Source organism: Rhinopithecus roxellana, chromosome 14, assembly GCF_007565055.1.
Source record: "Rhinopithecus roxellana isolate Shanxi Qingling chromosome 14, ASM756505v1, whole genome shotgun sequence".
Lineage (NCBI taxonomy): Eukaryota > Metazoa > Chordata > Mammalia > Primates > Cercopithecidae > Rhinopithecus > Rhinopithecus roxellana.
Window position 1 is genome coordinate 56,992,553 of NC_044562.1, and position 16,051 is coordinate 57,008,603.

At 51.6% G+C, this 16,051-nt stretch overlaps 1 protein-coding gene across 4 annotated transcripts; it reads left to right on the top strand.

Moving 5' to 3' along the window:
• Positions 1-2,603: 2,603 nt before the first annotated feature.
• Positions 2,604-14,983, top strand: DTYMK (deoxythymidylate kinase). Of its 4 annotated transcripts, none has more exons than XM_010376985.2 (5): positions 2,604-2,912; positions 3,689-3,797; positions 9,549-9,639; positions 11,572-11,769; positions 14,498-14,983. In XM_010376985.2, the coding sequence occupies exons 1-5, from the start codon at positions 2,720-2,722 to the stop codon at positions 14,606-14,608; spliced, it is 702 nt and encodes a 233-aa protein (XP_010375287.1). In that variant the 5' UTR covers positions 2,604-2,719; the 3' UTR covers positions 14,609-14,983. The 4 variants fall into 4 exon arrangements, with proteins under 4 accessions (XP_010375287.1, XP_010375289.1, XP_010375288.1 ...); XM_010376987.2 differs by having other exon boundaries at positions 2,665-2,912; positions 11,644-11,769; XM_010376986.2 differs by having other exon boundaries at positions 2,761-2,912; positions 9,549-9,675.
• The last annotated feature ends 1,068 nt before the right edge of the window (positions 14,984-16,051 follow it).

Genomic DNA, 16,051 nt, shown 5'->3' on the forward strand with positions numbered 1-16,051 from the left:
AGCTTCTGCCTGAACGGGGCACATGACAGCAGACTACTCTACATTACCATTTGGAAGTCTCACAGCTCAGCTTGACGTCAAGGAACGGTAGGCCAGGTGTGGTGGTTCACATCTGTAATCCCAATACGTAGGGAGGCTGACGTGGGTGGATCACCCGAGGTCAGGAGTTCGAGACCAGCCTGGCAAACATGATGAAACCCCATCTCTACTAAAAATACAAAAATTAGCTGGGCGTGGTGGCAGGCGCCTATAATCTCAGCTACTTGGGAGGTTGAGGCAGAATAGGTTGAACCCGGGAGGCGGAGGTTGCAGTGAGCCGAGATCATGCCATTGCACTCCATTCTGGGCCACAAGAGAGAAACTCCGTTTCAAAAAAAAAAAAAAAAAATTAAATTAAAAAATAAAATAAGCGGCTCAAGCCTGTAATCCCAGCACTTTGGGAGGCCGAGATGGGCGGATCACAAGGTCAGGAGATCGAGACCATCCTGGCGAACATGGTGAAACTCTGTCTCTACTAAAAAAAATACAAGAAACTAGCCGGGCGAGGTGGCGGGCGCCTGTAGTCCCAGCTACTCAGGAGGCTGAGGCAGGAGAATGGTGTAAACCCAGGAGGCGGAGCTTGCAGTGAGCTGGGATCCAGCCACTGCACTCCAGCCTGGGCGACAGAGCAAGACTCTGTCTCAAAAAAAAAAAAAAAATTAAATTAAATTAAATTAAATTAAAATAAAATAAAATAAATTAAAAATACAAAAATTACCCGGGCGGATGGTGGCAGGCACCTGTAATCCCAGCTACTCAGGAGGCTGAGGCAGGAGAATCGCTTGAACCCGGCAGGTGGAGGTTGCAGTAAGCCGAGATTGCACCACTGCACTCCAGCCTGGGTGACAGAGCAGGACTCCATCTCAAAAAAAATAAAAATAAAAGTAAATTAAAAAGGAAAAAAGGGCATAACTGGTAATAATAATATAACCCACATCCTTCTGGAACCCCAAACTGAATTGGGCAGGGTTCAGCTACTGGAAAACACAAAGCTACTCCAGGTATGCAGTGATAATGGAATCGCGGGCTTACACAAAGGCTGGGAGCAAAGTCAGGGAAATTGTTGCCAATGACCTCAGCCCAAAGCACTGAAGTGGGTGGCGATCTCAAGAGCTGACGGCGAAGCCAATGCAAACTCAACACTAGAAAGCTACCAGCAATCTCTTGGTCTACATCAGTGAGGCAGGTGGTTCTCAAAAGCTCATTAGAAAACAGCCTTGAATTTCATCTATATTTCTGGCTGAGAGTGCCTCCCAAGAATAATCGCCTCCAAAGGTATGAGTGCCTATCTCTGGCAGACTGTAATACAGAGCTACACAGATGATTCTGGGAAATGCAGTTCCTACCTTTTCTTCTGCTAGGCAGAAAGTGATGTCTAGCTAACAACTGACAATTTGGCACATAAAGATAGTAATTTAGGTATCTAAAATAACAAAAAGTCTCATCTGAGAAATGTCCAGGCAGCCTGATATCCCTAAGATAACAGCAAACATGACTGAGCGCTTTCTAGATGCCAGGGACACTTCGCGGGACTTTTTCCGCCTCTATAGCAGAGACAGTTTTTCCTATTATCATCATGACTCACATTTCAGAGGAGTTGGAGGCATGGAAAGAGGAAACAACTTGCCCGTTCTCTCTCCGTGCTATAATTTGTATACATCATCTTTTAAAACGGACTTTTCAGCCGAGCGCGGTGGCTCACGCCTGTAATCCCAGCACTTTGGGAGGCCGAGGCGGAGGATCACGAGGTCAGGAGATCGAGACCATCCTGGCTAACACGGTGAAATCCCGCCTCTACTAAAAATACACAAAACTAGCCGGGCGTGATGGCGGGCACCTGTGGTCCCAGCTACTCGGGAGGCGGAGGCAGGAGAATGGCTTGAACTCGGGAGGCGGAGGTTGCAGTGAGCCGAGATCGCGCCACTGCACTCCAGCCTAGGCGGCAGAGCGAGACTCCGTCTCAAACAAAACAACAACAAAAAACAACAAAACAACAACAAAAACACACACACGGACTTTTCAGAGCCCCGCAGTTTTGCCCTTCAGGAACAATGGTGAACATTTATCAATCCCATGGTTTTACTACAATTGCCAGGCAGCGAGTGTCTACACAGCCCCCTATCCTGCCCCTGCTATCAAACACAGCGTTTCCAGAACGCAGTCGGGGTGGGCTCCAGGTGAGCTTTTGGAGGCGCCCCGGCTGAGCCTGGGCACTGAGCCCCGCGCTTCGGGAAGCATCTCGCTCGTGCGTCTCGCGCGCCGCGGGACCGAAGACCTCGCGCGTGCAGCCGGCACCGCAGGGCCGTGAGAGTCGGGCCCGCTGCGCGCAGCCAGGGGCCAACGAGAGCCGATGCTGCCCGGGCAGCGCCCGGGAGCCCCTCCGACCCTGCCCTCCCCTCGTCCGCGCCCTGACCCAGCGTCTCCAGCCATCCAGCCCGCGCCACGTCACCAACTCTCCCGAAGCGAAAGGCTCTGCTAGCCCGAGGACGGAGGCCCGCACGGGACACGGGGCACCAGTTTCCGCCCCGGAAGCCCAGGACGCTGCTCCCCTGACGGCACGGCCCAGGGCGCAGGCGCGGGTGTCGGTCCCACAGCGCGTCGCCCTCGCCCCAGCCCCGACCAATCCCTTCGAATCCGGCTGAGGCCGGGAAATACGAGCCAATCACGGTGCGCGCTGTTGATGCCGGCCAATGGGAGCTCCGGAAGGAGGCGTGGAGACGCAGGCGGCGGGCGGTGGACAGTCATGGCGGCCCGGCGCGGGGCTCTCATAGTGCTGGAGGGCATGGACCGCGCGGGGAAGAGCACGCAGAGCTGCAAGCTGGTGGAAACGCTGTGCGCCGCGGGCCACCGCGCCGAACTGCTCCGGTTCCCAGGTGGGTGCGCGCGGCGGGTGGGGCTGCGCCGCGGCTTTCGGCGCCTCTGCCTTCCCAAGGACTCTTTGCTCCTAAGCTTAGTTGCCTGCGGTCGACGTGCTGTGTACTGCGCGGTTTTTATTTTAAAAGATGGGCTCTCGCCGTGTCGCCCAGGCTGGAGTGCAGTGGCGCCATCTCGGCTCACGGCAGCCTGGACCTCCCGGGCTCAAGCGATCCTCCCGCCTCAGCCTCCCGGGTAGCCGGGACTACAGGCGCGCGCGCCACCGCGCCCGGCCCACGCTGCGTGTCTTAAAGTGCGGGGTATGGTGATGAGTGACGTGTAAACCCGCGCGAAACCGTGGTCTCGACTCCAAAAGTTTCCTCCAGTTCTTTTGTAGTCCATGTGTTGTTTTTGTGGATTTTTCGGGTGTTGTGTTTTGTTTGATGACTGTTCGTGCTTTCAGGGGTTTTATAGCATATATTTTACAGTTTTCAAGTGAAGCATTGACCTTAATCCTAGGCCACCCAGTCCACAAATTTTATAAATGCTTTCTTTGAAGTCTCCGCTTTCTTCCCGAGTTCTTTTTTCCTAATGCATTTTTCATCCCAGCTTGTCTGCAGATTGCTGTTCTTTCTCAGAGAAATTCCTTTGACTTCCGCAGAAGAGCCAAGCCTGTCTAGAGATTTAGTAAAGTAAAACTCAAAGTGAGACTTGAGTCCAGGAGAAATTCAACCCAAACTATATTGTCATGTAGCCTGATCTCACTTGTATTTTGTGTGTTTCTCTTTTTTTCTAGAAAGATCAACGGAAATCGGCAAACTTCTGAGTTCCTACTTGGAAAAGAAAAGTGACGTGGAGGATCACGCGGTGCACCTGCTTTTTTCTGCAAATCGCTGGGAACACGTGTAAAAACCATTGTACATTGCTGCCTCTGCCCCGCCCACTTTCGTTCCTCCTGAGATAAAGTGAATGCCGCACTTGATTCTGAATGACAATGACAGTCATGCTAGGGCCTCCGGTTCTTTAATTTAGCAGTCCTGTGATCAGAGGTGGTGAAGCCCCTAGTTCCCAAAGGGCACTAACGAATGCTGTTTCTTCCTCCTGCTCCCCACACCCCGTAACTGACAGACTTAAGTTTTTTGGATTTTTTTAGATGGAGTTTCACTCTGTCACCAGGCAGAGGTGCGATCTCGGCTCACTGCAACCTCTGCCTCCCGGGTTCAGGGGATTCTCCTGCCTCAGCCTCCCGAGTAGCTGGGACTACAGGCGCGTGCCACCACAGCCAGCTAATTTTTGTATTTTTAATTTATTTTATTTTTTAATTTAACTTTTGTATTTTTAGTAGAGACAGGGTTTCACCGTGTTGGCCAGGATGGTCTCTCTTGACCTTGTGATCTGCCTGCCTTGACCTCCTAAAGTTCTGGGATTACAGCAGGTGTGAGCCACCACACCTGGCCCCCCTTTTTTTTTTTTTTTTTAAGACAAGGTATTGCTCTGTGGCCCAGGCTGGAGTTCAGTGGCACACAATCATGGCTCACTGCAGCCTCAACTTCCTAGGCTCAAGCAGTCCTCAAACCTCAGCATCCCGAGTAGGTTGGATGGTGTGTGCATGCTGCCAAGCCCAGCTAATTTTTTTTTTTAAAGTAGAGTCAAGGTCTCACCATATCGCTCAGGCTGGTCTCAAACCCATGGCCTCATAGACTTAATGTTTTAAAGATAGCTTTAGGTATACAGAAAAATGGATCAAAAAGTAGAGTATGTAGAGTGCTCCCTACATACTACCCCTGCCTTCCCCCTTCCCTATTATTTATGTGCTGTATTATGTTACCTTTGTTAAAATTGATAACCGGTACGGATACATTAGAAACTGAAGGTTATAGTTTATATGAACTCTCCTGCCACCTTTTTTGTTTTACATCATCGTAGTAGGTTTCCTCTTCATTCAGCACTTAATATTCATGTGTGTTCTTTCAGATGTTTTTATGTTTATATACATATGTAGAAACTACTATAGTTAGAATTTTGTTTTTTAACATAAATGAGGTCATACCATACAAATTATTTGGCAACTTTCTTTCTAACTCTGCCTTACAGATTTCTGCACTTACAGATCCCCAAACTCTGCCCTTCTCATTATTTGTTGTAGCATGTTCTCTAGAAAAGTTGTTCCACGGTACATTTAGCCTGTTCCCGGCTAGTGAACTTTCAGTGGTTCCTCCTCATCCGTGTTACATGAAACGCTGCATTATTTTCCTCTGGCTTAGCTTTGTGTCTTGCTTGGAAAGGCTATCCCCACTCCAAGTCTTAAATGAAAATGAGACCATTTTTATAATCTTTTGAACACGTCTAGATTTTATGGAGGCAATTGTTCTTCTGATTTTGCTTTTTGTGGCTTTGTAGAAAAGTGATGAAACACGTATATCTATGCCCAATTTAAAAAGAAGAATAATCCTGATTTTACTTTTTAGATGATAGTCTTATCCCAGGTACCCAGGGCTACATGGGCTACATCTCTTTTGTCCATCTGTTCTGCTACAGGTTACTTGTTTCCCTAATAGATAAATTTAAGTTTCCTCTATGTCTAACCATGGCTTGACAGTGTATTTCTTTCTTTTTTTTTTTTTTTGAGACGGAGTCTGGCTGTGTCGCCCAGGCTGGAGTGCAGTGGCACGATCTCGGCTCACTGCAAGCTCCGCCTCCCGGGTTCATGACATTCTCCCACCTCAGCCTCCCGAGTAGCTGGGACTACAGGCGCCCGCCACCGCGCCTGGCTAATTTTTTGTATTTTTAGTAGAGACGGGGTTTCACCGTGTTAGCCAAGATGGTCTCGATCTCCTGACCTCGTGATCCGCCCGCCTCGGCCTCCCAAAGTGCTGGGATTACAGGCTTGAGCCACCGCACCCGGCCTTTTTTTTTTTTTTTTTTTTGAGACAAGAGTCTCACTGTGTTGCTCAGGTTGGAATACAGTGGTGCAGTCTCGGCTCACTGCAACCTCCGCCTCCCAGATTCGAGCAATTCTCCTGCCTCAGCCGCCTGAGTAGCTGGGATTATAGGCGCATACGACCATGCACAGCTAAGTTGTATGTTTTAGTAGAGATAGGGTTTCACCATGTTGGCCAGACTGGTCTTGAACTCCTGACCTCAAGTGATCTTCCCACCTGGGCCTCCCACAGTGCTGGAGTTACAGGTGTGAGCCACCACGCCCGACCAATAGTTCATGTCTTTTTTTCCCTAATTAATAGTCCATTGTTTGGATGTACCATAGTTCATTCCCCTACTAAAGGACATCTTTGTTGCTTCCAAGTTTTGGCAGTTATAAAACCATTATAAACATCCTCATGCAGGGTTCTGTGTGGTCATAAGCTTTCACTTCTTTTGGGTAAATGCCAGGGAACACCATTGCTTTAATATGTGGTAAGACTGTTATTTTTGTAAAAAACTACTAAACCATGAGTGTCCAGTCATTTGACTTCGCTGGGCCACAGTGGAAGAACTATCTTGGGCCACGCATAAAATACACTAACAATTGCTGATGAGCTTAAAGAAAAAAATCTCATAATGTTTTAAGAAAGCTTACGGATTTGTGTTGGGCCGCATGCAGCCTGTGGGCCTCGGGTTGGACAAGCTTGTGCTAAACTGTCTTCCAGAGTGGCTGCAGCATTTTGCATTCTCCCCAGCAGTGAACGAGGGTTCCTACTGCTCCAGATCCTCACCAGCATTTGGTGGTGTCAGTGTTTGGATGGTTGCCATTCTGATAGAGGTGTGTGGTATCTCATTGTTCTAGTTTGCATTTCCCTGTTGACATATGATGTGGAGCATCTTTTCATACACTTGTTTGCCATCTGTATATCTGGTTTCATGAGGTATCTGTTAAGTGCTTTGGCCCACTCTTTTTTTTGGGACAGGGTCTCAACCAGGCTGGAGTACAGTGGCACAGTCTTGGCTCACTGCAGCCTCTACCTCCCAGGCTCAAGCAATCCTCCTGCCTTAGCCTCCTAAGTAGCTGGGACTACAGGTGCATGCCACCATGCTACGTTTTGTATTTTTTTTTTTTTTTTTCTCTTGAGACAGAGTTTCTTTTTCGTTGCCCAGGCTGGAGTGCAGTGGGGTGATCTTGGCTCACTGCAACCTACGCCTCCCAGGTTCAAGCAATTCTCCTTCCTCAGCCTCCCCAGTAGTTGGGATTACAGGCACCTACTACCATGCCTGGCTAATTTTTCTATTTTTTAATTAGTGATGAGGTTTCACCATGTTGGCCAGGCTGGTGTTGAACTCCTGACCTCAGGTGATCCACCCACCTCAGCCTCCCAAACTGCCTGGATTACAGGCGTGAGCCACCGTGCCCGGCCAATTTTGTATTTTTTGAGGAGATGTGGTTTCACCATGTTGTCCAGGTTGGTCTCAAATTTCTGGGCTCAAGTGATGAACCTGCCTCCGCCTCCCGAAGTGTTGGGAATATAGGCATGAGCCATGACGCCCAGCCTTGACCTACTTTTTAGGGGAGTTGGCTGTTTTCTTATTGTTGAGTTTTAAGAATTCTGTGTATGCTTGAGATACCAGTCCTTTATAAAATGTGTCTTTTATACATACTTTCTCCTAGGCTGTGGTTTGTCTTTTCCTTTTTCTCTCTCTTCTTTTTTTAGACAGGGTCTCTCTTTGTCATGCAGGCTGAGTGCAGTGCACAATCACAGCTTACTGCAGCCTCGACCTCAAGTGATCTTCCCACCTCAGCCTCCCAGGTAGCTGCAACTACAGGCATGTTAACGCACCTGGCTAATGTTGGTAAAATTTTTTTGTAGCGATGGAGTCTCACCATTGTTGCCCAGGCTGGTCTTGAACTCCTGGACCCAAGCAATCCTCCTGTCTTGTTTCCCAAAGTGCTGTGATCAGAGGCATGAGCCACCCTGCCCAGCCTTATTTATTTATTTTTTTTTTTAAGAGAAATGTCTTGCTCTGTTGCCCAGGCTGGAATGTTGTGGCATGATCACAGCTTACTGTAGCCTTAAACTCCTGGGTTCCAGTGATCCTCCTGCCTCAGCCTCTGGAGTAGCTAGGACTACAGGTGCCTGCCACTGTCCCTGGCTGACGTTTCCATTTTTTGTAGAGATGGGGGTCTCACTGTTGTTGCTCAGGCTGGTCTCAAACACCTGGCCCCAAGGGACCCATCCCGCCAAATGACTTCCAAAAGTGCTGGGCTCACAGGCATGAGCCACCACGCCTGGCTGTCCGTTCCTTCTCTTGACTGTGTCTCTCACAAAGCAGAAAGGTCCATCTTAATCAACTCTCTCATGGGTTGTGCCTTTGGTGTTGTATCTAAACAGTCTGCCAAACCCCAGGTGATCTAAGTTTTCTCCTATGTTATTGTCTAGGAGTTACATAGTTTTGCATTTAACATTTGGGTCTGTGACTCATTTTGTCTTTTTTTTTCCCCCCTTTTTGTGGAGAACAGTGTCTCACTATATTGCCCAGGCAGGTGTTGAGCTCCTGGGCTCAAGCTATCCTCCCGCCTCTGCCTCCTTGAGAGCTGGGATTACAGGCATGACCCACTGCGCCCGGCCTGTGATTCATTTTGAATTTATGTTTGTGGAGGGTATACGGTCTGCTCTAATTTATGCTGTTTCATGAGGATGTCCAGTTGTTCCAGCAGCGTTTGTTGAGGAAATTGCCTTTACGCCATTGCATCCCTCTGCTGCTTTGTCAGAGGCCAGTTGACTCCTTATGTGGGTGCCCCTGTGATTTGAAGGCCCCAGTGAGACTGGCTGAGTCGATTGAATCAGACTTTTCTTTCTCTGTCTTGAGCAGTGCTTCTCACTAGTGTCGGGCCCCGTGTCTTTGTACATCCGTGATCTTGGTGGCTGTAGGGATGATGGTGGACTTGTATTTGGTAGAGAACATCCTTGCAGTCCAGGTTAGGGGTCATAAGCATGGACGAGTCACCTGCTGGCTGTACCTACACTTCCCGCCACCATCCTCTGCTCGCTTCTTTGCCTGTGCTTTCCTCTTCCTCGATAGGGTAGTGCTGGCCTTTCTGCCCAGACGGCTGACAATGCTTCCTCTTTCCCTTGCAATGTTTCTGGAACATTGAACTTTACCAGTTGTGTTTGTTACTATTTAGTGAGGTTATCTTTTCCATGTTGGGTTTTGCTGGAGGTGTGGGAATGGCATCTTCTAGAGAAGATCCAGACCTTTTTGCATTAAAAATAAGGTTACAAATCACTGTGCTGTACCTGTTGTCGTATGAGATTTCTGAGTTGTATTGTTGGGATAAATTTTTTTTTTTTTTTTTTTTTTTGAGATGGAGTCTCGAGATGCTCTGTCACCCAGGCTGGAATGCAGTGGTGTGATCTCAGCTCACTGCAACCTCCACCTTCTGGGTTCAAGCAGTTCTCCTGCCTCAGCCTCCCGAGTAGCTGGGATTACAGGTGCCTGCCACTATGCCCGGCTAATTTTTTGTATTTTTCGTAGAGATGGGGTTTCACCGTGTTAGCCAGGATGGTCTCAATCTCCTGACCTCGTGATCCGCCCGCCTCAGCCTCCCAAAGTGCTGGGATTATAGGCGTAAGCCACCACGCACGGCCTGTTGGGATAATTTAAGCTTGACAGTTCAAGGCCTATGAAACCAGAACCAGGGCTCAGGAGCATCCTCTGTTTTTCAGGCCCTTAATTAAGGAAAAGTTGAGCCAGGGTGTGACTCTCATCGTGGACAGATATGCATTTTCTGGTGTGGCCTTCACCGGTGCCAAGGAGGTGAGTGCCACTTGGCCTCCTGTCGGGCGAGCACAGGTGCGTGGACCCAGGACTGCGCTTGAATGCGAGTACGAGTGACGTGCCTCAGATTACTCCGCAGAGTTTTGTGATTCTTAACATTCCTTTCATCTCTTTGCTAGATTAATTGGGTTTTATCAATAAGAAGAGCAAACATTTATGTAGCTAGAGATTGTTTCACAGACAGAACCACAGTTGTGATTTGGATTATATTTTCCACATGCTTTTCTTTTTTTTTTGAGACAGAGTTTCATTCTGTCACCCAGGCTGGGTGCAGTGGTGTGATCTCAGCTCATTGCAACCTCTGCCTCCTGGGTTCAAGCGATGATCCTGCCTCAGTCTCCTGAGTATCTGGGATTATAGGCACACGCCACCGTGCCCAGCTAATTTTTGTATTTTTAGTAGAGTCGGGGTTTTCCCATGTTGGCCAGGCTGATCTCAAACTCCTGACCTCAAGTGATCCACTCATCTCGGCCTCCCGAAGTGCTGGATGACAGGCGTGAGCCACTGCGCCCAGCGCCTAAGATGCATTTTCAAAGATGGTTCATTTGTAGTACTTTTCTTTCCCCTTTTTTTGCAAGAGGGGGTCTCCCTCTGTTGCCCAGGCTGGAGTGCAGTGGAACAATCAAAGCTTGCTGTAACCTTCAACTCTTGGGCCCAAGTCATCCTCCTGCCTCAGCCCCCCAAAGTGCTGGGATTACAGCTGTGAGCCACTGCGCCCAGCTCTGTCCCTTAAAGAGACAGTAAAAAGAAAGATAATGTGGTTATTTTTCATGATAACCGCCCTCACTTTGTATTTTTATTTTGTTTTTAGATGTAGTCTCGCTCTGTCACCAGGGCTGGAGTGCAGTACGAGTGGTGCGATCTCGGCTCCTGTCTCAGCCTCCCGAATAGCTGGGACTACAGGCACCCGCCACCACGCCTGGCTAACTTTTTGTATTTTTAGTAGAGACGGGGTTTCACCGTGTTAGCCAGGATGGTCTTGATCTCCTGACCTTGTGATCTGCCCGCCTCAGCCTCCCAAAGTGCTGGGATTACAGGCGTGAGCCACCGTGCCTGGCCACGCCCTCACTTTTTAATTCTGCCATTTCTCATGTGTTAGCTTGAGTCCTTCCCCTCTAAAGTATTAAGTTGTATAATAAGGAGAACAAGACTCCTGATTCCTTTGCTTCTTCCTGCTGTGCGGATCAACTGACAGAGCCGCAGGCCCTGTGGGAGGTGCTGGTGGACTGCCTTCCCTCAGCTCATGGTGCTGTTGTGTGATGTGTGACCTGGAGTCACAGCCTTTCCAGTCCCACCTTTCCTCCAGAAACAGGACAGCGTTTGGAGGGAGATGGGATGAGTAAGGGAGGGACAGGGGGTGTTTGCACAGCCCTGGCAAGGAGGGCCAGTGGGGGAGGCTGGGCTGGCGCAGGGCTGGCACATAGTAGGCTCTAGGAGTTTCTGTCTCCTTCCTGCTCTTCCATGGGGTATGAGACCCTCGCCTGTGTGTGGCAGAAAGGACACTGCCAACGACCCCGTGCCTGTGTCCGGACCCAGCTGCTCTTTGCTGTAGGCGTCCTAGGCCGGGGGTCTCCAGGGGCTGTGTACATAGACTGTTTCCTCCTGGCCACCAGGCCTGTAGCTGTGCTGGGATGGCCTCCGTGGGGCCTGGGCTGTGGGTGGCGGGGACCGGGAGCCATTCTACCTGCCTACTTTTCTGTCCACTTCTCTGTTTACAAAGGAAAAACGAGAAGGTGACATTGGAGAAAGCAACACGTTTGAGGTTTTAAAAATTAAACACGAGCCACCGTATAAACAGTCTCACGTCTTGGTGCCTCACCAAATGTCCCCTCATTTTTTCCCGTTTTTATGACTTTTGAAACAAAAACCTAGACCACACTAAGCTTTAACTGTCGGGTTCTTTGTTGGCAGAACTTTTCCCTAGATTGGTGTAAACAGCCAGACGTGGGCCTTCCCAAACCCGACCTGGTCCTGTTCCTCCAGTTACAGTTGGCAGATGCTGCCAAGCGGGGAGCGTTTGGCCATGAGCGCTACGAGAACAGGGCTTTCCAGGAGCGGGCCCTCCGGTGTTTCTACCAGCTCATGAGAGACACGACTTTGAACTGGAAGGTGAGAATCCCAGAACTGCACAGGAGGAACCGTCGAGAAGTGGCTCAGGATTACACCCTGTGGTGACTGGCGCAGGCGCACCAGCAGAGCTGCTGCCGTTCTGTCTGGTCTTCCCAGATGCGGAGCCCCGGGAGTAGTCGTTCAGGGGTTCTCAGTGCCAGCAAATTCTTTTTTTTTAGACAGAGTCTTGCCCTGTCGCCCAAGCTGGAGTGCAGTGGCGCCATCTCGGCTCACTGCAACCTCCACTTCCTGGGTTCAAGTGATTCTCCTGCCTCAGCCTCCCGAGTAGCTGGGATTACAGGCACCTGTCATCACACCTGGCTAACTTTTTTTGCATTTTTGTAGAGACAGGGTTTCTCCATGTTGGTCAGGCTGGTCTCCAACTCCTGACCTCAGGCGATCTGTACACCTCGGCCTCCCAAAGTGTTGGGTTTATAGGCGTGAGCCACTGCACCCGACAAATTCTAATCCGGTGAGTTTTGCTAAATGTTGACATTTGGCGCTTTGTCTGGTGGGTCAGGTGAGAGTCTGCGCAATCCTCTACAGCCTCAGCCCCTCTTCAGACATGAGCGCCAGGCTGTTCCTGCCACTGTGTCCTCTGGTGCGGGCCTCTCGCTGGGCGTGGGCCCTGCAGCCACCATGCCCTCTGGTGCGGGCCTCTCGCTGGGCGTGGGCCCTGCAGCCACCGTGCCCTCTGGTGCGGGCCTCTCGCTGGGCGTGGGCCCTGCAGCCACCGTGCCCTCTGGTGCGGGCGTCTCGCTGGGCGTGGGCCCTGCAGCCACTGTGCCCTCTGGTGCGGGCCTCTCGCTGGGCGTGGGCCCTGCAGCTGTGCCCTCTGGTGCGGGCCTCTCGCTGGGCATGGGTCCTGCAGCTGCACCTGGCTGAGTTCAGGAGGGTGCCGTGTGCTGGCTTTCCCTTCAGTCCGGCCTCCTTCAGTCTCAGCAGTCCCAGGTCTGGCTCTACTCTGTCTACTCCCAGGACGCTGGACTCTCCCCTCCCAGTGGACACGCAGGCTAGCCGCCTCTGCTCCTCCCAACTGCAGCTCCCACCTCTCCCCCAGACTCCAGTCGCCCGTGCCCACCACTGCCCACATGGCCTCTTTCCAGACAGCAGCCACGTGCCAGCACTGTCGTGGCCACGGCCCACAGAGCTTCTGTCCCTTGAGCTCCACACAGCAGTGCTCGAGGGCCTGCCCCAGCCTGACCGGCTGTGCCTGCAGATGATGCTGGTCACAGCTTTTCGTTTCCCAGAACACAGGCGGGATAGCAGCACCCTTTCTGGCAGTGCGGCATTCCCTCTGGCAGTCAGCTGCCCGGAGAGGCTCATGTTGGGTGGTTCTGGGCGACAGCTGTGTGGCTGCACGGTGGCCAGTGAGTGGCATCTGGGAAGGTGGCTTTTGTGTAAGGAGTCACTCTCCTTCCATCACAGTCACACCTCATGAAATGGTTAGATTCTTCCGAGTGCCTTCTACGCCTCTGGCAGATTTTCTAGAATTTGCTGTCCCAAAAGCTTGAGAAGGGTCCTGCGCCGCCTGACAGCAGAGCCCGGGATGCTGCTGCAACACCAGCGCTTCCGAGTTCCTCTCACTGCCTTCCTTCTGGTGGAGACAAGGCTGTCCTGCGTGCTCGTGCCCTCCCCACGTTCCTCGCACCATTCACGCCATTGTACGACACAGTTGTTAGGACCAAATTCATCTTAGCCTCAAGGACGGGTCAGGCCCGTCCTGTCTGCATTGGTCCTGTCATTGTCTGCATTGGTCCTGTCTGGCTTCTGCTGTGGAACTTCCTTGCGTTCCAGGCAGTGCCCAGGAGCGTGGGCAGGGCAGGGTCTGCCCTCTGTGCTTTCCACTCGCTGCTTGCGAGCTGGAGGGACAGTCGCCTTGACCTGGTGGGCTGGGTGGGCCTGGCTGTGCTGAGGGCTGTGCCTCACTCCTGCAAGTGGGCACTCATCGGGGTTAGGGTCACAAGGAGGCTCAGGTTGGCTGAGAGCAGGAGTGGGCAGTTGGCACGTCATGTTTCTCCTGCATTAGGGCTGTGGCAGAAATGCCGGGTGGCCTGTAATCCCAGCACTTTGGGAGGCCGAGACGGGCGGATCACGAGGTCAGGAGATCGAGACCATCCTGGCTAACATGGTGAAACCCCGTCTCTACTAAAAAATACAAAAAGCTAGCCAGGCGAGGTGGCGGGCGCCTGTAGTCCCAGCTACTCGGGAGGCTGAGGCAGGAGAATGGCGTAAACCTGGGAGGCGGAGCTTGCAGTGAGCTGAGATCCGGCCACTGCACTCCAGCCTGGGTGACAGAGCAAGACTCCGTCTCAAAAAAAATAATAAATAAATAAATAAGAAATGCCAGGTGGCTCTGTACCATGGGCATTGTCAAGGTTGAGGTTCAGAGAGGTGTGGGGTATCCCAGAGGTCACCACACTGCCAGGAGGTTCAGGTTGGCCTTCCAGAGCCTGGCCTGTGTGAAATCCGCATGAGCACAGAGGACAGTATGAAACATGGTGGTGTTTTGAGACAGGGTCTTACTGCGTCACCCAGGCTGGAGTACAGTGGTGCCAATTTTTTTGCAGAGGTTGGATGTCCCTGTGTAGCCCAGGCTGGTCTTGAACTCCTGGGTACAAGCAGTCCTCCCTCGTGGGCCTCCCAAAGTGCTGGGATTACAGGTGTGGGCTCCCACGCCCAGCCTGGAACGTGGCCTCTCTTTCTCCTGAAACCCCGGTGGGAACAGATGGTGGATGCTTCCAAAAGCATTGAAGCTGTCCACGAGGACATCCGTGTGCTCTCTGAGGACGCCATCCGCACTGCCACAGAGAAGCCGCTGGGGGAGCTGTGGAAGTGACCCGAGGCTGCCCACTGGAGACGCCTCTCCCTGTAGTCCCTCGAGAGGTGGGAGACCTGCGGAAGGCCCCATCTCCAGCGGTATCCAGATCCCACGACTTCAGGAGCTCTTTCACGGCAGCAGAGAACTGCAGGCTGCCTCTTCTGCCCCGGGCGGGGGTGTGGTGGGGACCTTGGCAGTGTAGACATGAGCGGAGCGATGGAGCAGTCTCCTGCCCTCTCCCTGCCATCAGTGTCCTGATGGTACTCTGTTGTATTTTCTTACTGAAGTTCAGTGTTAACTCTTGAGTAGTTTCATTGTGATCACTGTAAATGGTAATCAGTTGGAATTCTCCTAAATGTCTTCTAGATACTACTAAAAATTAACCTGAAAATTTTGTGGAACGCTTCACTTTTCTTAGACTGAGGATGGAGCTGGCTTTGAATGGGAGAGAAGCGCCTTCATTGGGCCCAGTAGGGCCTTTCTGGACCTTAGTTCCTGCCTAGTTGAGGGAGTCCCACTGTGGGTCTGAACAGTTGCAGCCATGCCCTGGGCTCCAGCCAGGCTACATCCGAGTGTCATCACAGCTTACATCCTGAACTCACCGAAGTTAACTCTGCTATTTTCATTGCAACCCTGGAGCTTAACTTTCCATCCTATCCCTTTTTATTTTTTTGGAAACAGGGTCTCACTGTCGCCCAGGCTGGAGTGCAGTGGCACGATCGTGGCTCACTGCAGCGTTCTGCAGACCTCCTGGGCTCAGGAGATCCTCCCACGTCAGCCTCCTGAGTAGGTAGGCCTACAGGCCTTCACCGTGCCTGGCTAATTTTTTGTAGACAGGATTTTGCTGTGTTGCCAGCCAGGCTCGTCTCAAACTCCTGGGCTCAAGTGATCCACCTGCCTCGGCCTCCCAAAGTGCTGGGAGTACAGGCGTGAGCCACCGTGCCTGGCCCATTGCATTCCCTTTTAAGTGACACTTAGAAGGAATGATTTGACACTCCTGGTAGAATCTGTCCCACAGAGCACTTTCTGGGTAGAGAGCAGCATACAGTGTGCTGGAGTGGAAGGCAGGCAGGGTTCCCCCATCTGTGGGGGCAGCAGCTGTGGGTCTCAGCACCCTTCTGTGGCCAAGAGACAAATCCAGGCAAAACAAAAGGATTTCACTGGGGTAAGCATTGCCAGGGGCTGTGGGACGGGCCTGGGTGAGGAACCTTCAGATGGGAGACCTTTCTGGACCATCCAGGTGGGCCCAGCGTCACCACAGGGGCCTTTTTTTGTTGTCTGAAGACTAGGTCTCGCTCTGTCGCCCAGGCCGGAGTGCAGTGCTGCAGTCTTGACTCACTGCAGCCTCTCTTTCCTGGGCTCAAGTGATCCTCCCACCTTAGCCTCCCAAAGTGCTGGGATTACAGCCTGGCGCCACCATGCCTGGCCCATCACGGGGTGAGTCAGGAAGTGAGATGCCAG

Coding starts and splice junctions, on each gene's coding strand:
- DTYMK (XM_010376985.2), top strand. CDS start 2,720: ATGCCGGCCAATGGGAGCTCCGGAAGGAGGCGTGGAGACGCAGGCGGC. Junction 2,913..3,688: donor CGAACTGCTCCGGTTCCCAG/GTGGGTGCGCGC, acceptor CTTTTTTTCTAG/AAAGATCAACGGAAATCGGC. Junction 9,640..11,571: donor CCTTCACCGGTGCCAAGGAG/GTGAGTGCCACT, acceptor CTTTGTTGGCAG/AACTTTTCCCTAGATTGGTG.